Source organism: Sinocyclocheilus grahami, unplaced genomic scaffold (genome assembly GCF_001515645.1).
Source record: "Sinocyclocheilus grahami isolate Dianchi unplaced genomic scaffold, SAMN03320097.WGS_v1.1 scaffold1058.1, whole genome shotgun sequence".
Lineage (NCBI taxonomy): Eukaryota > Metazoa > Chordata > Actinopteri > Cypriniformes > Cyprinidae > Sinocyclocheilus > Sinocyclocheilus grahami.
The window spans coordinates 203,964-230,432 of NW_015506237.1; the positions used below are offsets into that span (position 1 = coordinate 203,964).

At 40.5% G+C, this 26,469-nt stretch overlaps 1 protein-coding gene across 2 annotated transcripts in view; it reads right to left on the reverse strand.

The window, feature by feature from the left end:
- Positions 1-26,469, reverse strand: part of LOC107566210 (serine/threonine-protein kinase PAK 3) — a 181,367-nt gene that overhangs the window by 78,157 nt on the left and 76,741 nt on the right. The window contains exon 6 of one of the 2 annotated variants that reach the window (XM_016251581.1): positions 15,564-15,626. The exons of the other annotated variant lie outside the window; for it this stretch is intronic. Coding sequence (XP_016107067.1) covers positions 15,564-15,626 — 63 coding nt within the window. The remainder of the gene's footprint in view (positions 1-15,563; positions 15,627-26,469) is intronic. 2 annotated transcript variants of the gene reach the window in all.

Consider the following 26,469-nt stretch of genomic DNA (forward strand, 5'->3'; position numbering starts at 1 on the left):
CCCAAACTCTGGAATAACCTACCTAACATTGTTCGGGAGGCAGACACACTCTGTCAGTTTAAATCTAGATTAAAGACCCATCTCTTTAACCTGGCTTACACATAACACACTAACACATTTCTAATATTCAAGTCCGTTAAAGGATTGTTAGGCTGCATTAATTAGGTCAACCGGAACTGGGAACACTTTCCATAACACCTGATGTACTTGTTACATCACTAGAAGATTGATATCTACACTAATATTAGTCTGTTTCTCTCTTATTCCGAGGTCACCGTAGCCATCAGATCCAGTCTGTATCCAGATCAGATGGTCACTGCAGCAGTACGTATCCAGACCAGATGGTGGATCAGCACCTAGAGAGGACCTCTACAGCCCTGAAAGTCAGCAGAGACCAAGACAACTAGATGAGCCCCAGATACAGATACCCAGTAAAGACCTTGTCTCAGACGGCCACCGGGACAAGACCACAGGAGCCAGTTGAGTCCTCTGCACAATGTGACATTGCTGCAGCCTGGAATTTAACTGCTGGTTTCATCTGGCCAGAGGAGAACTGGCCCCCCGACTGAGCCTGGTTTTCCTCCATTCTGTCACCGATGGAGTTTTGGTTCCTTGCCGCTGTCGCCTCTGGCTTGCTTAGTTGGGGACATTTAATTCCCAGCGATATCGTTGACTTGATTGCACAGATACTATTTAAACTGAACTGAGCTGGATTATGACATCACTGAATTCAATGATGAACTGCCTTTAACTGAAAAATTAGTGTTTACTAATGTCACTTTGCATTATTGACACTATTTTCCTAATTAATGCTGTACAGTTGCTTTGACACAATCTGTATTGTTAAAAGCCCTATATAAATAAAGTTGACTTGACTTGACACACTCGAGCTCGCATCTTGGTGACTCGCAAATGCCTAGAAGTGCTGGCCCTATGGAGGAGCACAGCCTTTTACAACAACAGCAGCCTTGTGCAATGGTTGCCCGGCATTCTGTGCCTGGACAGACACAGAGAAATAGTAGGCTACCTGATGACCTGCCTGGATCTGCTTGGTGATTGGAGCAGTTCACTTCGAAAATTGTTGCACTTCGAAGGGCCAAGACCCTGTCAACTGGCTGTTTTCAGTAGCTTTTTTACATGAGTGTTCGGATGACGGCTGTACGCCCTCTACGCTTAAGTGTGTGTAGCTGTGATATCAGCATTCATACTGACATTGATAGGTTGTCAGTGGGTAGGAATGATGTGATTCGATTTCTATGGGGCACGAGGTGGATTAACCCCCCTTGTCGGTCAACTATCCCCACTTGGGACCTCACTTGGGACCTTGCAGAATCACCTCGCTTCTGGCGTTGCTGCAGCCTAGCCAACTTACACACAGTTCCCCAGGCCATTGTGCTATCTAATTCCGGTAAGCTCCACAACTGCATGTCTAGCTCCGATTAGAAGCTGTTATCTGGAATGTGCTGCTTATGTGTACTTGTGTACAGGGACTGTACCATACATTGCGATTACTGTTGAGTGTCGCTGCGTTTATTTGACGCCTCCGCTTATGCTGAGCGCCCTTCGCAGTAACACGACGTGAAGGTACACGTTCCCCAATGCGAACAGTGGTACTAAACGGTGGTACTGTAACGGGGCTGAAAAGACATGAGACATGTGGATCCATCTGCAGGCTTTATTTAAGAGACGTGGTAAACAGGCAGGGTCAAAACACTTGCAAACAGGTATATGGCGGGCAAAACACAAGAATAGTCACAGGGCTAGCGTAGGTCACCGATAAGCAGACAGAATCACAGGGGCGAGACGAGAGGGAGAAATCCAAGAAAACAGGCAAAGATCAAAAACCGCAAAAACAGGCAAGGCAAGGCAAAACAAAACAAGGAAAACACAGAGACTGGGAAAGGGGTACAGGCTAAACAATACTCAGCAGAGAAATGTGGTTAGAGTGGGTGTTATATAGTGAATGAGGTAATTAGAAACAGCTGTGTGCAATGAGTGCAATCAGGGCAGTGTGCAAATTGTGCAAAGAATGATGGGAAATGTAGTCCGGGGTGCAATGCAACAGTTTGTGTAGTGCGAGAGTCAATGTAATGGAAAGGGTGACATCTGGTGGTGAACAGTTAAATTCCTCTCCAGGTAACCAAGATTTCGTGGGTTCATTGAGTCCAAAACGGAACAAGTCTTTAAACAAAATTTCATCATACAGTGGAACCTGATAAGATAATACACAGAACCGGTGAACATACTCCTCAATAGAAAGGCATCTTTGGCGAAGATGTAGTAGCTGGGTGACTGGGTCCATACCTGGCCAGAGTCCACTGGAAAAGCCGCTGGATCCTTGTTGGGCTGAGTATTCTGTAACGGGGCTGACAAGACGTGAGACATGTGGATCCATCTGCAGGCTTTATTTAAGAGACGTGGCAAACAGGCAGGGTCAAAACACTGGCAAACAGGTATATGGCGGGCAAAACACAAGAATAGTCATTGTGCAAAGAATGATGGGAAATGTAGTCCGGGGTGCTATGCAACAGTTTGTGTAGTGCGAGAGTCAATGTAATGGAAAGGGTGACATCTGGTGGTGAATAAACGGAAGTCCATGAACCGAATTCGTGACAGGTACATTAAAGCTCGTGCTTATTGTAGCAAAACGTATCACGCTTGGTTTGGAACAATTTAACAATTGTATTAAGGAGGGCCACCACCACAAGACCTATCTGATACAGCGAAATTGGTCAAAGACATATTAGGGAAGGACTCTCCTACTTTAGTTGATATTGCAGGTGTTCCTCAAAGCAGTTCGAGAAGCAGGTGAAATAATGCATATGAGTGCAAAAATTTTGGCTTGCAGTTTGTAAAATGTCTTTTGCATTCAAAGATGGTATTTTTTGTATTGTGATGTAAAGATACAGATAAGGTGCTAATAATAATAATTCCGTAATAATAATAATAATAATGATAATAAACATAAAATTAGCCATTGCGTTTGAGTTTAAGATGACTTAAGGGAGCTGGTTTGGTCCTTTAATTTTTTTTAAGGTGAAATAGTTAATAAGGTTAGACTTTGTTGCAACGCTTAATGGAACGCTTAGATAAGAGCCTTAAAGTTCCTCAAGTTGACCCTTAGTTTTTTTTTTTTTCATGCAACCCAAGTTTCACTAAGGGTACCCTTGACCTTATAACTAAGGGATTTCTTAGTGTAAGGGCTTTCATGCAACCTGGCCCTAGCCCCCTGACTGAGCCTATTTTCTCCCAAGGTTTTTTTTTTCTCCATTTCTGTCACAGATGGAGTTTGGGTTCCTTACTACTGTTACCTTTTGGTTTGCTTAGTCAGCAGCATCTACAGAAGAGGAGGATCCGTGAGGTTGTGCAACAAAAAAGGGATCAGGCCTCAGCCAAGCGCCCTTCTGGCATCAATCATCCTCCTCCGAAGGACACCACATCCTTTCCGTCGGGGGAGGGGCAAAGATCAGTAGTCATAAAGGAGCCTGAAGCGGGGGGAGGGGGAGTGAGATGTGCGTGGGCTGTGAGCCAGTGCAAGCTTATCACCTGACCCTGACAGGTTCACATTAGGATCTTGTGCATCTTCCTCCTCGGCTCAAAGGAGGCAGCAGAGGAAGAGCGTGGCAGAGTTCTATTGGGCGAGTTCATTAACCTTGAATCATCAACCAGCCACACAAAGCTGAAGAGTCCAGAGGCACATGTCTCAGCAGTGTGAAGAGTCCAATCCCCCAAGCGTGGCCTCTGCACTGCCCTGGCAGTAGACGTGTGTCTCATGGCCATCAGATGGTTTGATTGGCTCTGTGCAGGAGAGGCAATCATGAAAGGTCATCCTAGTCTGAATCAGAAGAGCGTTGTCCGCTGCAGCATGTAAATTATGGTGTGTAACTTGATAGATAATAAAGCTTCTTGCAGATGGTTGTCTGAAGGAAAAGATTCTAAGAGAATGTTCAGCGCTGCTCATATTTCGTGCACTTGAATGGCGGTATTCAATGAGGCATCAGTAGTATTTTCGAGGAAAATTAAATTTTCATGCAATGTCAAGTGAACCAAATCGAAAGGAAACCCACAGTTTGTTCTTATATTATTAGAGGGACTTCCCATTGACTTCTATTGTTAAAGGTAATTACACCTGCCTTACCCTAACCCTAAACTTACACCTTAGAAAAAAACATACAGACTTAATTAAGTCTTTATTTAGTCCCTTTATTTTGTTATTTTCAACTGTGAGATTCCCAAAAGTGATTTCAGGATTTAGTATAATTTACTATCAAACATAACAAAATCTAACCCATTCAATACAAACACACGTATCGACAACACAAGTGAGGTTTGTAATCAATGTCCTTTAAAAGCAGCTGCAATGTTGTGATGACTGAATTACGAAAAGTTTTAACATTTTTGCTGCTAAAAGAAGCTTTGGCTTCATAAACTACATTCTGAACCTTCAATTCAGACAGCTTTTGTCAAAATAATTAAAATATCAAGACATTTTAAAACAAAGAATACTACTTTCTAAAAAGAGTTAAACAAACTCATATGGTGTACAAGGTGAACCTGAACTAAAACCAGGTTGAAATCAGCAGCCTTATTTGTGTAAAGGTCACACTGACAGGAATAAACTTCACATACATTTTCATATTTATGCCAATGGGAAACTGGCATTTGGCTCAAAAAAATACTCTAAATCTGAAATGTAAGGAAGAGATTACAGAAGTGTTCAACACCTGTAGGAATGAGATGGGTGGCGGAAGATAAAAGACACATATACACACACTTCCATGCATGTAGCGCATGAAGAAGAAAAAGAAGAAGAAGAAAAGGAATTACATAAAATGTATCTAAATATGTCATTATGATTTCTTAAGGATTTCTTTCTTCTGTGAGGACATTAACTCATATTGGGAGATTCCCAAAAGTGATTTCAGGATTTAGTACAATTTACTAACATAACCAAATCTAACCCATTCAGTACAAACACACATATATATATGAAGAGTTCATCTGCAAAAACCGATAACCCGATCATTTTTTTTTATTGCGCATTCCAAGTAATATCAATCAAACTGCAGTTGGGTTGTTTTGATTAAGTAATAATAATTTAAACAAATACAGGTAATTTACAAAATTAAAGTTAATTGAAAGTATGTTCTTTTTTTACATATTAAAAGTTTGTTTTATTGCAAAAGCAGATAACTCCAACAGTCGTTTTTTGGCAAAAGCAGATAACTCCACATTTCATGTTTTAGAGTAAAAAAAAACACTTGTTTAATCTTTGTAATCTCCTCAGATGACAATGTAGATGCCTGACAAACGTTGTTGTTGTTGTGATCATAAACTGTATGGATGTGATTACACGCAATACACGGAGCTTTTCCCTCACCATTGTAATGCGCTGCTTTTGCAAGGTTTCCATGAAAACGTTTTAGCTTTTATTTTCATTTTTCGCCCCGAAGAGGATATCACAGGTTCATCAAGTTCGTCGAAATGATCCATCCTCGATCACTTTTAGTCTGCTTGGACAAAACTCCTCTCAGCTAGCACTTCTTTTCAAAGTGAAAGTAGCCTTGTCACCTGACCTGAATACAGCGCGCTAATTCGCTAAAATTGACTTATCGGCTTCTGTTCAAAAACATCAAGGGCGCTTGTCGGATTCTGCAGTAAAACGTCTCAGGTTACATATGTAACCATGGTTCCCTGAAAAGGGAACGAGACACTGCGTCCTCTAGAGATCGCTATGGGGAATGCCTTCAGCGTGACCGGTGTCTGAAGCATATATCTAAAAATGACAATAACATTGGCCGGCGACAGCCTATGACGTCATTACCCTGCATGATCACAGTATAAAAGGGCACAGGGATAACCCGTCATCCATCTCAGGGAACCATGGTTACATACGTAACCCGAGACATTTTCCTTTCGAGGGAACTTCGAACTGCGTCCTCTAGAGTTCGCTATGGGCAATGGTATACCCCACGCTGAGGGGAGTGCATGCCAAACCACAGGCGAACACTAGCAAGTAGCAACTCTACCAAAGCTTTAAGGGAGTTGCCTCTTGGACGATTATCCCCTATGGCCAAAAGCCTAAGCTACATACCCCATAAACTAACCTGTTAGGGCCAGGACTCCTGGGCCCAGGATAGAGCTCAAAGGCTTGGAATCAGGAAGAGATTCCTTTAAGGGGATACGACCAAGCACCTAGAATCGTAACCAGGTCTTGGCCTGTCACCCAGGGGGCTACTGCTTGCTCTGCATGAGCTTGCTGAAGGAACTGTCTCGACAGACCCCTAGTAGCAACACCCTGTTAAAGTAGGTATCACTGAGGATACATAGGTAGAGTGGTGCCCAAGCTGGAACCGGGGCCTGACCTACTCAAAGAAAGTGCACGAAGCTGCAGCGCAACAAAATGCTTGATGTGCGAACTTACCACAGCATGGATTTTAGGAAGTGCACTTAGACTTTGCGTGCACACTTATCATAACATGGATTTTAAAGATACCGTTGCTAAGGGGCCCTAGAGACGGTTTACCAGACAGACCTAGAGACCTTATGTGACCGTGGCACTCTGAGGAAGCAGTCCATAGCATACACAGAGCGCACATAGATGGAAATGGCACATCCCATAGAACAATATGTCTGAGAAGTCACCAACTCATCATCATGGTTATAATGCTGGTCTAGCTAGCAGTAAGTTACCTAGCTGAGGAAGCATAACACCCAGCTCTCAGCCTAGAGGGGGAGGCAGATGCTCGACCTACAGCATGTTCGTAGAAATCTTGAAGGGTAAGCGTACTGCAAGCTTAGCCAAAAAACGCAGCATATCAAGGAGGCAGAGGAAGGGCCTAGTTCATCTGAGGAAGCAGCATGCTCATAATAACCCTCTACAGTGAGGGGAGAAATGCTGACTAGATTAAAGGCATTGCATTGAAACTCCAATCCAGTCTTGTGCTCTCTACCCAATAGAGAGCTTCATACCTCAGGGAATCCAGTGTACTCAGACCCACTCCACAGAAGGGCAACTCACTGGCTCACCATGATGACCATACAGGATTTTAGAAAGCGTGCAGAATGCTTAGCGTGCACACTTACCACAATGTGGATTTTAGAAAGTGCACAGAGCTTAGCGTGTGCACTTACCATAGCATGGTTTTACCCTGCTCAGAAATGTATCAACAGAGATACATTAGTTGAGTGGAGCCCAGAGCGAGTACCGGGGCCTAAGCCAACTCAGAGAAAGGGAACGAGGCTGATAGCGTGTAACCCTTACCATACAGGATTTTAGAAAGTGTGCAGAGTGCTTAGCGTGCACACTTACCACTATGTGGATTTTAGAAAGTGCACAGAAGCTTAGCGTGTGCACTTACCATAGCATGGATTTAGAAAGATTCCGAAGCATCTGCTCACAGATGCCCAGAAGTCCTCAGACACTCAATCCGGAGCGGCAGGCTCAAAGACAACCCTCTGAGGTGAGGGGAGCACTGCCTGGCTTGACCTGAATAGAGGCAGCTTATCAGGGAAGCATCAAGCGGCCCAACTAGCTGATGTCACTGCCACGGAGCTCAAGAGTGGAGGGTTCAACCCCTAGTGAAGAGAGAGAGGAACCCAGCTCGACTGAAGCGACCAATAGCCCAGGGTAGAGGACCTAACTCTTGAGTCAAGAGGAGGACTCACCCAGTCTACCTAGATTAGAAGGGGTAACCCAGCAGGGCCCAATAAGAGACAGTCCACTGGTGCAGCTGGACACAGTCTCATGCTCTCTATCTCGATAGAAAGCGTGGGCCCTGTATAACCAGACCCAATAGAATCAGTTGAAATTGCGGGACCCAATAACCATTCATGCGTATAAGGAGCTTACTGCTCCTCAGAGTAGAAGCACAAAGGTACTCATATAGGTACTCCAGCCCACTCCGCAGAGGGGTGATTACTGGTTCAACCATAAGGGCAGTGTGACAGTGAGGACCCACGGGCCCGACCGTCTATGGAGAACTGAGCTCCTCAACGCGTCAGCGAGAGGAGCTCTAGTTCAGAGAACGTGCATGAAGGTTAAAAAACGATTAAAATCTCGGGAGACCCCTCAGGGTGAGAAATGAGTAGTTCACACCTGGCCAGAGGATAGGGAGCATGTCGTGAAGCATGTACTCAGAAGAGTACTAGCCCACGAGAAGGACCCACAGGTCCTGAGGTTGGAGCATTATACTGGGGACCTGATGCTGGGGGACCTCCTCAGAAGGAGCCAGAACCGATGAGTGAAACCATCACTGTAATCGGTCAACAGCAGGAGGTCCTGACTTAGCAGGTGGGTCAAACCTAAAAGTCAGAAAAACAGAACGGGTCCGAGTAGTGCTGCAGAAAAAGGCTAGCATCAAATACACAATAACTAGCAGTAGAGTAGATAAAAATGGATCGTACTCACCAACCATGGCACCCGCGCATGACTCAGGCTCATGATACAGGCTGGAGGCAAAGTCCGAAGCCTGGACCCTTGTGGAATGAAGGATTTAAAGGCAGCCGAGCACGTCTTGGCCTCCTTAAACCTTACGACCACCGTCTCGACGGAAGTACTGAAAAGCTCAGAAGGGGAAACCGGCGCATCAAGAAGAAAGCCCTTCTCTTTCGATCCGATATCCACCAGACTCACCCACAGATGTCTCCACAGATTTTTTTGAATCTGCCAATGGCAGTGGCGGATTCTAAATTGTATCTAAAATTAAATCTCAGAGGCGGAATTTAAAGGCAGTGGCACGGACAGCAAGATCCGTGGTGCAACGCAACTCAGCATCCTCATCAGGGGATAGACCCTGCCTTTATCCTGGTCTTCAGCAGATCAGCCTGAAGCACCACCATGGTGTGCAACGAGACTGCAGCCTGACCTGCTGCCGTGTATGCCCTACCATTCAAACAAGATGTATTTTCCTGAAGGGGTTTGGATGGCAGGGAGGGAGCCTTAAGAGAAGGTGTCTCCCCCATGGAGAGATAGCAGGCCAGCGTCTCTTCAACAGATGGCATCTTTTCATAACCATTCTCACACATCCCCTCGATGTTGGCATAACTAGTATGCTGGTCACGCTGAAGGCATTCCCCCATAGCGACCTTTAGAGGACGCAGTTCAAAGTTCAAAGAACGTGAACTTGCGATGCCTTGAAAGTGGACAAAACCGGCTTTTTTGACAAAACGTGTATAGGGTTCAGATCGCACAATATGTGGAGAATAATGCACGGCAATCAGCTAATTTTTTTTAAAAGTGGGGTTTATCGTTTTTTTGCTAATTAACTCTTCATATATATATATACACTGAACAAAATTATAAACGCAACACTTTTGTTTTGCCCCCATTTTTCCTAAGTACATCTCACAACTGCAGACCACGTGTAACCACACCAGCCCAGAACCTCCATATCCAGCATCTTCACCTCCAAGATCGTCTGAGGCCAGCCACCCGGACAAGTGGCCTTTTATTGTGACCAGCCTAAGGCACACCTGTGCAATACAGAGCTGTGTAGATTACTTTGTAGTCCGTTACTGATTCCACATTACATGACAAAAATTGTCGTTAGTAACATAATTGATCATATTACCTAAAATGTGTAATGAAATTAGACTACTTTTAGATTACTTTTGACTTAACTTGTTTGTCACGTTGATTTAAATAGGATAATCTTGTACCATATGGATATAAAAATGCTAAGAAAAAGAAAATATACTTTCTATGAAGCCCATATTTATAACACATTATAAGGGGATTATTAAGGCATTATAATGAATGCATAATGCATTATAAAAGACCTTATAATATGTTATGTCATCTTATAAATAATCAGGTAACACTTTCTATGAAGCCTATATTTATAACACATTATAAGGGTATTCTTAAGGCATTATAATGAATGCATAATGCATTATAAAAGACCTTATAATATGTTATGTCATCTTATAAATAATCAGGTAACACTTTCTATGAAGCCTATATTTATAACACATTATAAGGGTATTCTTAAGGCATTATAATGAATGCATAATGCATTATAAAAGACCTTATAATATGTTATGTCATCTTATAAATAATCAGGTAACACTTTCTATGAAGCCTATATTTATAACACATTATAAGGGTATTCTTAAGGCATTATAATGAATGCATAATGCATTATAAAAAATCTTATAACATGTTATATCATCTTATGAATATTCATAAGAACAGTTTTACTGTTTTATAATATTTACTTATGTGTGGTTATAGCTTTTAAGAGTATGATGATTTATAACACACAGTGAACATGTTGCATCCTCTTAAGCTACAATGGATTATATTTCTCAGTTATAATGTATTATAAGTCTCATATCCTGCCATCTTTCTTAGGCTACTTTACTTAAAGCAATCAAAGATCACTTATAAGTATAGCGATAATAAAAATAATAATAATAATATTTTTTCCCAAACAGCCATAAGATCAGATATCAGATCAGATGAATGTGTAATAAGACATATTTGCTTTGAATTATTTTTAATGTAATATCAGTTTGATTATTTTGATGGTACCCTTAAGACAGCTGTTGATAAGTAACTCTGCAACTACATGTCAACTAGCAGTCATTGGAGTATTAGTAGCATGCCTGCTAAATATATGCTAACACTTTATTTTAATGGTTCCCCAACAGATAAACTCACTATAAGTAACTTTGCAAGTATGTCAACATTCTACCTACCCTAACCTTCGTCTACTAATACTCTAATGAGAGTTAGTTGACATGTAGTTGCAAAATTGCTAGTAGTCAATTGACTAAGGGGACCATCAAAATAAAATGTAACCTAACATATAAGCATTGCATTTTTTTTCAGTTGAAATTATTAACTAGTTCACATCAAAATTAATATTAGCCCCACAGGGAACACTCACACCTAACCACTTACAAGATGTAGTAAGATACTGTGCAGATCTTAAATAAACAACGTCAAGATATATAGTCCATTATAAATGTAAAAATAGATTTATTATGGTGTTCATTGTGTGTTATAAATAATCATAATCTTAAAACTTATAACCACAAATGCATAAGCATTATAATGTATTATAATTGTTGTTATGATTATTGGTAACACTTTCTATGAAGCCCATATTTATAACACATTATAAGGGTATTCTTAAGGCATTATTATGAATGCATAATGCATTATAAAAGACCTTATAATATGTTATATCATCTTAAAAATAATCATCATAACAATTATAATACATTATAATGCTTATGCATTTGTGGTTATAAGTTTTAAGATTATGATTATAAGAATAATACAATCATGTGACTGTAAGAAATATTATTACTGTCACAATACCCTGGATGCATGGGCACGAGGAAACAAGGAAACAAGGAGACGTAGAAATTTCTCAGAACAAGATTCTTTTAATGATTCAAATAGGAGACACAGAGCACAAGGATGACGTTCACAACAAGTAGATCCGACAAACTAAACTGAACAGACCTGGGCTTATAAACACAGGATAACGAGGGACAAAATAGACACAGCTGGAATCAAATTAACACAATTAACACAAGGAGAAACTGGGTCACGGGGAGCAAAACACACACAGACAGTCCAGAACCCTGACATATCGCTCCCCCTCCCGGAAGGTGTGTCCTAGCACCATAGAACAACAGAGGAGAGGGGGGGGGGTTAGATACTAGGGAGGAGGCTCAGGAGGAGGACGGACACCCAGGAGGGGGCCGACAGAAAGAGACCAGGGAGGCGACGAAGGAGGGAGGAGCCAGGGAAGAGACAGGAGGGGCCCGGAGCAGAAAGAGACAAGCAGGACCCAGGCAACAGCCATGATGGCAACCCACGGTGGAGTCGACGGAGGGAGGAGCCATGGAGGAGGAATGGCCGCCGACTCCAGGGGGCCAAACAACGGCGGCGGAGCAGGTGGTGGAGGAGCCCGAGGCAGAGCCGGAGATCCAACGAGCCAGGGGGATGCCGAGGATCCGGGGGGCCAGTGTGGAGCTGAGGGCTCTGGCGACCAAGGTGGAGCTGGTGGGAGGAAGGAGCCCAACGGAGCCGGTGGGATGGAGCGATGAGGTGCAGCCAGAGGAGCGGAGTCCTGAGGCGATGGCGGGTCGACGCCCGACCAAGGCGGAACCGGCGGGACAAGGGAGCCCGGTGGAGCTGGTGGATCGACTGGTGATGGTGGAGGTGAGGGAGCTAGGAACCGAGGTGGAGCCGCTGGGTCTACGGGCCGAGGCGGAGTCCGGGCCTCGGAGGCTGGAGGCGGAGGTGAGGGATGCTCCAGCCATGGCGACGATGGAGGATGGCAGACCCGCGGTGCTCACACTGTATTGATGTTGGGCTGAGGGCGAGCAGAGTGGCTGCCAGATGACAGTGGTGGAGGGTGCAGGAGCGGGCTGGCGGGCGGGCGAGTGGTCATTAGTGAGCCTCCGGGCTCTCAGGGCTGCCCTCGGGGATCAGAGCCCACTCCTGGCTGGACTGGGAAATGGGAGCCCCCTCAGGGCTGGACGGGACCAGTGGGGACGAAGGAGAGAGGAGAGGGGGCAAGTCGACCTCCAGATCTGTTTCCCAGTCTATCAAGTCCCCTTCTAAGTTCAGCAGTCCCAGCTGTATAATTAGCTCACCCTCAGTCGCGGTGCTGTGGGCGGAGCTCCACTCCATGCTCTCACCGTCCACGGCTTGCTCCCTCGTGGTGGGCACTGTTGCCGTCTCTTGCACCTGCTCAGACGGACTGGTCTCTGCATCCGGGGCGATCCTTCGCTAAGTCACTCTGTACTGCGCTGGCTCATTAATCATAGCGGGAAATGGCTCTTTGTCATCGGTGGGCTCGGGCTTTAGCTCCGCAGAGTGGGGAGATGGTGGGCTGGGCTCTGGGTCCAGAGTGGATATATTATTTTAATATACATGAAAATGTATTTTATTTCTGTGATCAAAGCTGAATTTTCAGCATCATTACTCCAGTCTTCAGTGTCACATTATCCTTCAGAAATCAATGTTGGAAACAGTTGTGCTGCTTAATGTTTTTTTTTTTTTGGAACCTGTGATACTTTTTTTCAGGATTCTTTGATGAATAAAAAGTTTAAAAATATTTTCTAACAATATACACTACCATTTAAAAGTTTGGAGTCAGTCAATTTTTATTCTTTCTTTTTTAAAAAAGCAAAAAACAAATCCCGCACACTATCTATGCAAAAAAATCGAAATATTTATTGACTACATTTCGGTCGCATGACCTTCATCAGGAATTTTTTTAACATGACATCATAAAGTACACCCCATTTAAAAAGAGATTCATGAATTCATGACCAATCGGTGTCCTTGTGGTTTAGGTTATGTTGGAAAAACATCACGTCAACTTAAACAAATAATTAGTGAACACAAGAGTTCTATCAGGAGAAAAGATATGAACTATCCAGTTGCAGCTCATTTTCTTGCTTTAAATCATGATGTTTCTACCTTACGGTTTTGTGGTATTGAAAGGGATACCACCTAGAGGTGGTGATATTGAATTGATCTTACATCAACAATGTTTTGGATCTTTACCCTTCAGACATTGTCACCTAATGGCATGAATGATGAAGCTTTATTTAATGTGATGTTATAATGCAATCTGGGCCTGACGTATGTGCTAGTATGTATGTACAGGATACGGTTATGTGTATATGTACATGAAAGTGTTTTTTTTTGTTGTTTTTTTTAAGTTGATAATGTACCTTTTGCGGGTTGTTATTAATCAATGGATCTTTACAGTGATTGGTCATGAATTAATGAATCTGTTTTTAAATGGGGTGAACTTTGTGATGTCATGTTAAAAAAATTCCTGATGAAGGTCATGCGACCGAAACGTAGTCAATAAATATTTTGATTTTTTTTGCATAGATAGTGTGTGGGATTTGTTTTTTGCTTTTTAATTTTTTACCTGGTTGGTCTTTGCCTCCAACTATCTATTGTCGTCAGGTGTGCAGAGTTTAATTGTTAATTGATTTGTTCTTTTTTTAAAATAAATTAATACCTTTATTCAGCAAGGATGTGTTAAATTGATAAAAAGTGATAGCAACTACTTACATGGTTATAAAATGTTCCTATTTTGGATAAATGGTGTTCTTTTTAACTTTTTATTCATCAAAGAATCCTGAAAAAAGTATCACACAGGTTCCAAAAAAAATTTTGACGGCACAATTGATGCCAATATAGATATTCTAAAGGCTGATTTATACTTCTGTGTCGGACCTACACCGTATCCTTTACGCAGTAGGCTTTGCGTCAGCTTTCATTTATACTTCTGCGTTGTCCACGTCGACGTGCAGTACACATGAAAACTGCTAGTCTGCAGTGTCCACGGGCATGTTGCTGATGTAACCCGCAGTACCATGGCAAAAGCCGAAGAAGAAGCGAAGCATTCAGAGAAGCATTATAGCCGTGACGGCGGCAAATAAAAATCGAATCATTAAATCATTATTTAAAACTACAAAAAGGAGACAACAAAGGAACAGGAGAAGATGGCATTCTTTCAATCTCCACAAGGACTTGTACCACGTTTTTTTTCCCTGTATTCTTGATCAAATAAATGCAGCCTTGATGAGCATAAGAGACTTCTTTAAAAAACATTACAAACTTTTGAACAGTAGTGTGCATATATATATATTTATATATATATATATATATATATATACTAGTGCTGTCAAACGATTAATCATGATTAATCACATCCAAAATAAAAGTTTTTTTTGTGTACTGTGTATATTTATTATGTAAATACACACATATATAGTATATATTTAAGAAAAATATGTTGTTTATATATAAAATATTTATATATAATATAAATTATATATGAATATATACAGTGGTGTGAAAAAGTGTTGGCCCCCCTCCTGATTTCTTATTTTTTTGCATGTTTGTCACATTAATGTTTCAGATCATCAAACAAATTTAAATATTAGTAAAAGATAACACAAGTGAACACAACATGCAGTTTTTAAATGAAGGTTTTTATTATTAAGGGAAAACAAAATCCAGAACTACATGGCCCTGTGTGAAAAAGCATTTGCCCCCTAAACCTAATAACTGGTTGGGCCACCCTTAGCAGCAACAACTGCAATCAAGCTTTTGCAATAACTTGCAATTAGTCTGTTACAGCGCTTTGGAGGAATTTTGGTCCACTCATCTATGCAGAATTGTTGTAATTCAGTTTTCGAGCATGAACCGCCTTTTTAAGGTCATGCCACAGCATCTCAATTATATATATATATATAATTGCTACTTTTTCTTCTTATCCAACTAGAATATTCCCTATATAAAGAATATCCCTGACTAGCAATAGCAAGTAGCAGTCATGACTAGATAATGCCCCTCTTGCCTAGAAAGAAACTCTTGTGAGATTCAGGGGTGCAGAACTTATGAATTAGTACATTTGGGTTGTTGGGTGTAGAGGTATCATATGCCAAATAATGTGTCGCTTCTTCTGTGAAGTTCTAAGTTCAAGACTCATTACTGCACAGTAGAGGCATTGGCTTTGTCAAATGATGCTGCTTCTGTAGTTCCGTACAGTATAAAGGTGAAGTTTTACCTTGTCAAATAACGCGCTGCAGGTTCTAAGGCTGACAGGTGGCCCGGAAGACAGGAGGCGATTCTGAATGATAAGGTTGAGAATGGGAGGATATTTTACTTGACACAAAAATCCCACAAAGTATTCAAACACTACAAATGGACTGCGAGGAACAGAGGATAGGAGGGAAAGTGTGACAGGAGGAAGGCAGACAGAAAAGAAAGGTGGTGAGATTCTTATGAAAGGAATGGGCAAAGGGGAAAACACAACTAAGAAAAGGATTGAGCATCTTCATTATTGTAGTCTAAACATGGACATCCATTTGTCACCACTTTGACAGCTTGATTGTATGGGGAATATGAAATATAAATTCATATTTATAAAGCTCAGATCATTCATCCAAGCAAAACAGGCTTTTGTGCCAGATAAAAAGTCAGATCAAAAGCTCTTCAGTTTGAGATAGACACATTAAATCTGGGAAGTGTGTTTAACTGTCATTGATGATCTTTTAGACTTTTGAACTGATCCTGACACTTAAATAATCAATGCTTTGATGAATAGCGCATCATAACATCTATCGCCAAGAAAATATGCTATTTTCACTTAGTGTCAATAGCATCTAATTTCTATTTACACTTAGTGCTTACACTTACACATAGTGACATTGTTTTTAGAGTATACATCACAGCAGTGTCTAGTATTTTAATACATAAATCTGTTACCAATTATAGCAGTGGGCATTTACCAAGTCTTAAATGCTACAGGTCAAAACTTAAATTATGATGTGTTTGATGTACAAATCTTGATAGCATTATAAGTTAACCTCAGAGAACATAAAAGCTGCAGTTCATGACCCCTGTAAAGGGGTCATATGACGTTGCTAATAAGAACAGTATTTGGTGTAATGCAATGTGTTTACGTGGTTTAAGGTTCAATGTACACATTATTTTCCACATACTGTACATTATTGTTGCTCCTCTATGCCCCGCCTTTCTGAAACGCGGTCGATTTTTATAAAGCTCATCGTTCTGAAAAGAGTGGTGTGCTCTGATTAGCCAGCTATCTAGTGCGTTGTGATGGGCCGAATACCTCAAGCGTGGACGGAAATGTTACCAGGTTCAGGAAACTTTCCTTGCAGCACACAATCAAATATTTGTCTTGTACTGTTCTGGAACAGTGTCGTAAATAAAATTTAACCACTGATTTCTAGTTGTGTCCTTTTTCGGAAGGCCAAACAAAGTAGTTTGTTAGCGACGGCAACAATACTACAGCGAGAATAAAAGTCACGCCTTCTTTCTTTGCGTATACACTTGGGCGGTGTTGTGCAAATCTTCCCACACTCTGATGTAGATATTTGGGGGCGTGTTTGAACAAGGCATTTTAGGAAGGCGCGGATGAGCGTTCACTTTTATAAAGAAAATCTCTTTGAGTTTGAGACTTTTTACGGATCTTCTGTAGGCACGAACAGCTTTTAACTCTCCGAAGACAAAGGAAAACATGAAATTGCGTCATATGACCCCTTTAAATTGATCTGTGTAACTTTGTATCAAATTGGAGGCACTGATAATCCATTAAATTGGAAATAAGCAATACCTTGGCTTTATATTTTTTCTGTGTGAGCTGCTCACATTTTCCATGAATTTAATTGAATGATATTGTGTAATTCCACGAGTTTTTACACTTTTTAAAAAAAAGATTTATTTGTATAAACTAGGGGTGACCCCGAATAGTTGAAGATTCAATGCTTTGATAGGAGGAGCCTGATTCGAGTACCAATCTCACAGTCGAATATTCGCAGAGGTGTTATGATCATGCCATTTTGGCTACATAGGGGTGCTCAAATGTCTGATTTCACATAGAACTACCGTTTTTCTCCCAAAGTTAATATACAGCCTATTAAGATAATGCTGTAAATAAGAATCTGAAAAGAAAGAAACTTTAAATAAATATTTTAACGTGCGTGAATAAATCCAACCACCCCTATAGATTTAAGTTTCACTTTCCATAACCCGTGACCGACAGAGAAGCATCTTGGCGGCAGGGATTTCAATCTTTAACAAGACTCAAACTGACACAGGCAGAGTGAAAGAGATTATATTTTGCTGAGTGTGTTATTGTGCTGATATCTTAAGGACTGCCGTGGACAGCTGACTCCTAAAATTTTTGATATTCTTCATATTCTGTGTGGTGATCAGTTCACAGCAGTGATAGAAATTAATCTTTTCCAATAAGTTTAAATATATTTTTACCTTTTAAATGAAACCAGTATTGACAAAATCTATCTTTGCAATGCAGAGAAAACACAGAAGCTGCATTAAGGGGCATTTAGATGCATTTACACACTGTTTAATGTAGGACATGAATGTATTTAACCTGCAGTTACAAATGCATTCATACTGTTTTGATATTTTAAACATAAAACGTTGAATACTGATATTTGAAATTATATAAAAAAAAAAAAATGAAAAGATACTTTAAATGTTAGGGATGCACCGATACTGAGCTCCTGTACTCGTATTCGTTAAAATGCCCCGATACCAAACCCTGATACCACAGAGCATGTGGCAAGTGCCATATTCAGACAAAGAAACACCGACAACAGACAGCAGAATGGAGTTATTAGAGATTAAAGATGTCTACGAAGTCTATGTATGCAATGAATATAAAACATTCAGTATTAATGCCTGTATAGCTGATTTGCATCAGCTGGTAAGCAAATCACTCTGAGTGGATTGAGCACGCAGCGGCGCAGATGCGTGAGTTTGTCGAGTGAATATCCCTTTCTCACAGACATCACTGGAAAGTTTGTAATTCGGTCGGATATGTCAAAAAGAAGTAAGAAAAACAATGCACAAGTTACTTAATGGTAGGGAGGAAGGGAGAGAGAGAGAGAGAGAGAGCGCGCACTTCTGTTGTGTGATCTTGATGTTCGCTCACTTAGCACGCATCATTTGGATTAAAACGAAATCTTAAATATAAGACAATTTATAGGGGTAGTCACTATAAACGTCATTTATTTTCACCCTTAAGCATACGACTTTCTGGCGAAAGTGAAACTAACAGCCTGTGTGAAATGCGCAAGGCTGTACTGTACTTGTCCCTCTCATTCTGCACCAGTAGCCTACAAATACGTGTGTGCGGTACACGTTTTGCTTGCTTCATGAGTGTTTCTGCATTATATGAGTGACTTTGGAAAATAAATCGCTGCACGTTTCAGATGAAAAAAACGCAACTTCTATTTATGAAAATATCACAGTTAGGAGATTTATAGCGAGTGGTTCCCTGCATTTTTACAGCAAATTGCGTGATTACAGTACTAAGTCGCTGCAATGGAGCAGCTCTAATGCTATTAAATTAAAGATGATGTAGGCCACCATAGAGAGAAAATAAATTAACAGTGAAAGTAACAAAAATATGTAAAAAACATTTTAATGGGCATAATTAAGTGTGAAAATGACAGAAGGATATACAGTCAAATCAAAAATTATTCAGAGACCAGATGTCGTGACCAGATGTAAGTGAGGATAGCAAAATAAACTAAACTGTGATTATATTATACCCAAAAATTCTTCATACAGTGGACTACCAGTAAAATTTAAACAAATTTGGGACCAAATATTATTCAGACCGAGTCTGGGAAAAAATTGAAGCTCAGGTTTGCATGAACCTGGTTGACAGCATACCCAGGATACTATATACTGTCATTAACGCTAAGGGTCACCCGACAAAGTATTGATAGTTGTGTAAATATTGACAGCTGTATGAATAATTTTTGATTGATCATAATCCTTTACATATCTTTCTATCAAAGTTATCTGACATTATCAAGCTGAATTTGTTCTGACACAGTTGAACTCTGAGTTCTTGTCATATTTTATTACATTTTCTAAACTATAGCGAATAAACTGTGATAATGTGAGAAATGTTGAGGGTGTCTGAAAAAATTTTGGTTTGACTGTATCGATTTGAGAAATGAAGTTAACCAACTAACATTATACATACTCTTTTGGTTTCTGTACCTAATATTTAAAAAATTTATAAATTCAATGAAAATATTGGTATCGGTACTCGGTATCGGCAAGTACCAAAAACAAAAGTATCGGTATTGGGCGAGTACTGGAAAAACTGGTATCGGTACATCCCTATTAAATGTGAAATTAAAACCGCCAGTAGGTGGCAGCAAGTCACTGTTAATAAGTGAGTCATTGTGACTGAACCGAATCATTTAAACGGTTGATTCATTCAGGAATTAAATACTAGGTGCGTTCGACTTCATGCAGCCCTGCGCAGATCGTTAGTAATTTTGTCCGACTTGAGACGGCGCCGACGCCACGTCACTGTCACGTGTGGCATCAAAGCACCTCGAGAGCTGACTCAGCCGGCGCAGTTTCTCCAGAGCGGCTGCAGGAGCGTTGATGACGACACAGCCATTTCACGATTGGCCAGATTCACCGCATGACAACGGTCACGTGTGTTTCGGGTTTATTCTAACCTTTTCAATTCCAATAATAGCCACAAATGTGTGTTTTTAGAATAGTAAAAGTTTTTTTACTGTAGTCGCAATGTTATATTGAGTCACGTTTATCATAAAACACTGATGAAGGCATACAGTGGGTACGGAAAGTATTCAGACCCCCTTAAATTTTTCACTCTTTGTTATATTGCAGCCATTTGCTAAAATCATTTAAGTTATTTTTTTTTTCCTCATTAATGTACACACAGCACACCATATTGACAGAAAAACACAGAATTGTTGACATTTTTGCAGATTTATTAAAAAAGAAAAACTGAAATATCACATGGTCCTAAGTATTCAGACCCTTTGCTCAGTATTTAGTAGAAGCACCCTTTTGATCTAATACAGCCATGAGTCTTATTGGGAAAGATGCAACAAGTTTTTCACACCTGGATTTGGGAATCCTCTGCCATTCCTCCTTGCAGATCCTCTCCAGGTCTGTCAGGTTGGATGGTAAACGTTGATGGACAGCCATTTTTATTTTTTTAAGTGTTCATTTAAGTATGCGGGGCAGGGGGGGCATATTGGCAAGTAAACAAAATATTTAACAGCAGTTATGTCAGATTAAACAAATGGTTTAAACTACAATGGTGGCTGGATGCTGCACAGGTGTCAGGAGGTATGGGCGAAGAAAATATCCACGGTCTCCCAGCAGCCAGTTATCACCAAAGCCACCCTTTTCAGCCACCTGGCAAACGGCAGAATTGGCCCACACAAAAGAGTCATGTGTGCTTCCAGGCCATTTTGCCACAATGTTATTGAACATCCGCTGGTGATCACACCCTATTTGAACATTAATGGATGGATAGCCCTTCCTGCAAATGTACAAGGGCTCATTTACCACAGGGCTTGACACTGGGATAAGGGTGCCTTCGATGATGCCAATCACTCTGGGGATCTTGTCAATACTGCAGAACTGTTGATTGGCCAGCTGGATTTCTTCAGGAGTTCGGGGGAAAATCAGGATGTTCTTCATAAGCTGTAACAGCAAAGCTGTTACTGCTGTCACAGTTTTGCTGACTGAAGATTTGCTGAGCCCCAGGCCATCACCCACCATCTCTATAAAACTTCCAACAGCATAATAATGCAGTGTAGCTAACAACTGCACCGCTGAACTTAAGGCGTTGTTTCTTTTTGTTGCCCTCTGAAGATGTGGTTTTACAACATCAAGCGTAGCGTTAGTTCTGGCAGGTCACGTTAGTCAAGCTCGCATTAGCTGACTCTCAGCTGATCCCCATCTACCTATGGGAATACGACACCTACCGTATCTAAGCATTCATATATAAAGTTCCTCAGTATTATCAGCAGTTTTCGCATTGCTCAATAGCTAATTAAATGGAGAATTCGGCAGGCAAAACACCATCATCACTAGGAATCAGGAATTTAGAGAAGTGGAATTCGTTTCCCCAATGGTCTCACCTCCGATTCATTCAAGTTTGTTAACTTGAACACGTGAATTCACCGTATTGATCATAAGCTGCCTGATTCTGAAGTGACTGAGTTAGCATTACTTCACACATCTCTACATTCTTGTCATGGACTCCACGAGTTATGTGACTGACTCAAGAACAAGTTCAGATGGAAACTTCATCCCCAAGAAGGAAATCAAGAGATCAAGCATCCACTTCACAGCTGCTATGTTTCACTCTCTTGAACGTCTTCACAAGCTAAGTTCCATTTAATGCTCTCAGGTTATCTGCAACATGCATGTTGCTAAGGTTATCCATGTTGTTTAGGCTCATTTAGTTGTTTTCAATTAAATGATTGTGCTAGATTATGCGAATGTGCGGCACTTATCTGTTGTAATGCTGCACTTAACGGGTGGTCTAATGTCATTTCATGCATTTTGAGTTATTTACACTGTTAAGAGTTGGATTCTTATGCGCTCGCGGACTCAGCGACCCAAGCGAGAGCAAGAGTGTGAGAAAACTAGGATGTTCGAGAGGAATTACACTAGCCTGCCTCCGGCTGGAGAGAGTAACTGCTTGCTGCTGGTAATGACGCTCTCGCAGTTTTTTCATTACATGTTGCCCCAAAAACATTAGATTTAGTTTATAGATAGATTATATATAATGAGAAAATCTGTTCATGGCCATTTTACACACATTTTGCATTAAGAAAAATGGCATATCAAATCATTCTGTTATAACATAGTTGAGAATTATCTTTATACAAAGTTTGGCAAAAAAAATCCTGAAAACTAAAAATGTATTGGTGATTTAAAAACAAATCAATTGTTTTTGCCTATGCATGTTCATTTATATCTTTTTATTTATTTTTAAATTTTTTAATTGAGTCCCGATGTCCTCTACCAAGGACGTAGCATAACTTATGAATGAAATATCTTCTTTTTTTATGCTCTAAACAATGTAATGACATGAAAAAATACTATTTTTTTCCTAAAATGTTTTGCCAGGTCTCAATAGGTTAATAAATAATGGACGAAAACAAATTATATTTTGAATACTTAAAATGCATTAAACAATATTAATATTCCATTATATTGCAGGCTCTTAATTATTGAAATAATATTTTTCAGTAATTAAAGTTTATTAGAACTATTAAATTCTCCTTTGTAGTTTCCCTAATGAAAAGCTAATTCATGAATCCAGAGTTAACTAGTAAACCTTTATAAAAGTGACTTATTGCCTTTATTTGACCCAATATTTAATAGGCTATCCCCCAGTTTCACAGACGAGGCTTAAGCTAGTCCAAGACTAAAATGCACGATTGACCTGTCTCTAAAAAATATCTTGCTCTGACATATCTTAAATTATGTCAGTGTCATTGTTCTGTGTCAAGATGCACACCTGTAATGTTTTCTTCTAAGGCATTTTTGTAAAAGCTGCTTAAATATCTTTAAGAGTCTTAACCTTACCTAATAAAAAGAGGACTATTTTTCAATTGCTTGTGTAGGACTGTTAAAGCTACAAAAGTTAAGAGCAGCGAGTGATGCTCTCTTTTTCTTTTATTGTTTGATTAACATTATTAACATATAAAATGCATGGGTCCGTTACATTAATGCTCATCAGATATTTTCTTAACTATTTATGTTCACTTAAGACGAAACCAACTGTTTTTACGTCGATAATCATCAAGACATTCAGACATAACTTTGTACCAATTTGCACAAGACGTGAAAATAACTCAATTTGGCATTTGCTTGCTGTCTGAGAGATGGCTTCCTTGTGTGCGCTCGTCAGGTGTGTGCGCGCACAGAGACAAACTATGACAGCGCACGAGTACCACATTGAGATCTCTTTCGTGCCCTCTTGTGGTTGAATAGCTTAAAATCACTTAAATGTTTAAACTGACAAGCCTTAAAACACATGAGAATGATAAACTTTCTTGAGGAAGCAGCGCTGGCCTAATCGTTCAGATAGTTTTAGGAGGGCTGAGACGACAGATAAGGGGGGTGAAGCCCACCTAAAGAGTCGCTATATACGATTGTAGCATCTGAATGCAATCAAGATGTTCGATCAGGTTTTAGGCATTGTAAACTTTCCCTCCTCCCTTGTTATAACTAAATTACAGATGCAATTACAGATGCATGTCTAACGTCCACCTCTGCTTCAAAGAGCGTTATCACCTATGCTATCTTCTCAAAATGACTGTCTTCTGATTTCTGGATTAAAGGTGTATATTATGTCACCATAATTTGCACCATGCTCTTTTTACCATACTTTGACTTAATATTGACAAATCCTCCAGACCACCATAAACCATGCAAATAAGGTGTTGCGTGAGACAAAGGAACCTCTCCACTCAAAATTCACACCTCTACATTGGTCAATCTGCCAAAGATGGGTGTGTCTGGTAGAACTTTTAAAAATCACTAATCTAAACTAATCTTTGCTCAAAACTTTTCGTTTTGAGATGGACACTCTCCAAGACTCTTCAAAACTCTCCTCTTGAGCTTGATTTTCCGGCAGTTTTTTTTTGCTTCAAGTAACTTTGTCGATTCGCTGTGGACTTTCTTTTCTTCAGAAGAACCAGAGGAAACCTCCAGCTCACTCCTAAAGAACTCATCAAGAACCTCCGTGTCTACCGCATCAGGACTCTTGTTCAGCAACAAAGCCAATGCAAGTAACCGTTTACAACTATTTAGATGCGTGTTTAAGTTTGAGCCCCTTTTAAGGTGATTTTTGATTCTCTGATGATTCTCATTAGGTTGTGGTTAATTGATGTGAAATACTGCCATTTTTAGTTGTACATTAGCTATAGTTTCATTTATTAAATCCCTTATATTCACAATTGATTGTCTCTGTGTGCTGCTCACAATTTGGAGTCACTGAATGTTGATCCTTGCTACATGCTAAATTACTGCTAGTACTGCATAAAGTAGGAAAACTATTCTTCCTTGGCCAGGAAAATAATCTTTCCTAGAATTGATAAATGATTATATTGTCTGCTCGGTGGATGGAGAGATCAAATAATTGTAATATTGATTCTGCTACAGTTAATTCTAAGATCTAATCTAAATATTCACTAAATATTGTCTCTGGTGGGAAATCACATGTCCCACCAGAGACAGTAATATATTGGATCACTGTTACACCACAACAAAGAATGCATATCACTCTGTTCCACGGGCAGCTTTAGGACTCTCTGATAACTGTTTAGTTCATCTAATACCGACCTACCCGTATTAAGGACCGTAAAAAGATGGACTAATGAAGCAGAGCAGGATTTACAAGCTTGTTTTGATCTCACTGATTGGAGCGTTTTTGAAGCTGCTGCCACCGATCTGGATGAGCTCACAGAGACTGTAACATCTTATATCAGTTTCTGTGAAAACATGTGCAAGTAAATTTTAATATTATCAAAATCGCCTGTTGCAACGAAGAAATCTTCCTTCATTGCGATAAAGATTGATTTGAGTGATGTTCCTATTATCATCTTTTAAAGGCCTTATCTGATTGCATCGCTAGATTGAAGTCATTGCGTATTCCAATTTCATTCAACTAGACGATCTCACTCCCTTAGGTTTAACCATTAGAGTAGCTGACTAATGCGTGCCTAATGTGAATCTAATCATAAAACACTGCTGGCCAGTATCTGATTGATATGTAAATGGGAGTTTTTAAAACCTTGATCAAGTGATAATTTATGTAGCAACAGCAAAGAAACCCTGTTGCTAATAATTAATTTTGTTGTGTACTGGCAGCGAAGAAATCCTGCGACACATCATTGTGCAGTTAAGTTGCACAAGCTCTAAGATTCCGTCAGGATCAAAATTACATTGCAGTTGTGATGGTTGCAGGCCACTAGAATGAGAGCAATCTCACACTAGACGTGTTCAGATTTAATCACAATTGAGGTTAGGTTAAGGTAGTGTACCTTTGACTAACACTAGAGGGCAGGTTGTTTAAGTGTCTAACACTTCTTAAACTTCACCTCTATCCTCCTAAATTCACCTTGTGTGGGCTCACCCACTCATTTGCTTTTCACCCCCTTTTCTTACTTTACCACTCACTTATTTAAATTTAGTTTAAACAGAGTTTGAAATTAAATTTAAAATTAAGTGTTTTAATTTGTTGATTTGTTTGTTTTTATTTTGTTTCGTTTTGAATTGCATAGAGACCGAACCTTTGAGAATCATCAGGGAAGGCTAAGTAATAGATTGGCAACCCAAGCAGCCAAAGTCTTTAGGTGACCCCATAGTCGACCACGCTGCCAGCCTTTTGGGTCATATTTTAGGTCCTTTCTAGTGCTACCCACACACAGCCACACCTTGCCATTCACGGCCAAAATAACAGGTGCCTGGTCTATACTCCACTAACTGTCTGCACCAGTTAGCCAAACCACACATAGCTTATCTAACCATAGGCTACCCTAGCTCGTTAACTATACACGGACTTGCATTGGCCCCTTTTGCCTTGTGCTGTTTTCTCTCATCATCAGTAAGCCAGCATGTCCCGATCATCTAGCCCTGCAACCCACTGGTACCGTCTAGAGGCTTGGTTGAGCACCATGACTGATGCCCGCTTGCCTAAAGCCGCCAGTGACCTACAGCACCTGTAGGATCTCTGTCTTACAACGGACCCACTTACACTATTGAGTCACACATGAAACAATCATATTCCATTGAGACAAACTGAGGAGCCCTATGCAGCCAGCTGCGGTCGTAAAACTCATGCAGGGTCAGTGAAGTGTTGAAGCAGTTCCTGTACTATCTAGCGTATCGTCTCAAGAGACTCAAATAAAAAACTAGTGCTTAAACCCTAACTCAAACTAGGATATAAAACTATCTTTGTTTTACAGGCTTTCAAGGACCAGATGCGTGATACCCCTGACCATTTAACACATAAATTGCTAAATCCGATCAACAAAAGAGACAATTTTAGAGCTCGTTGTCCAGCAGAAGGATGGCAGATCCACACTCGCTTGACATGGGCATGACCTCAGGAC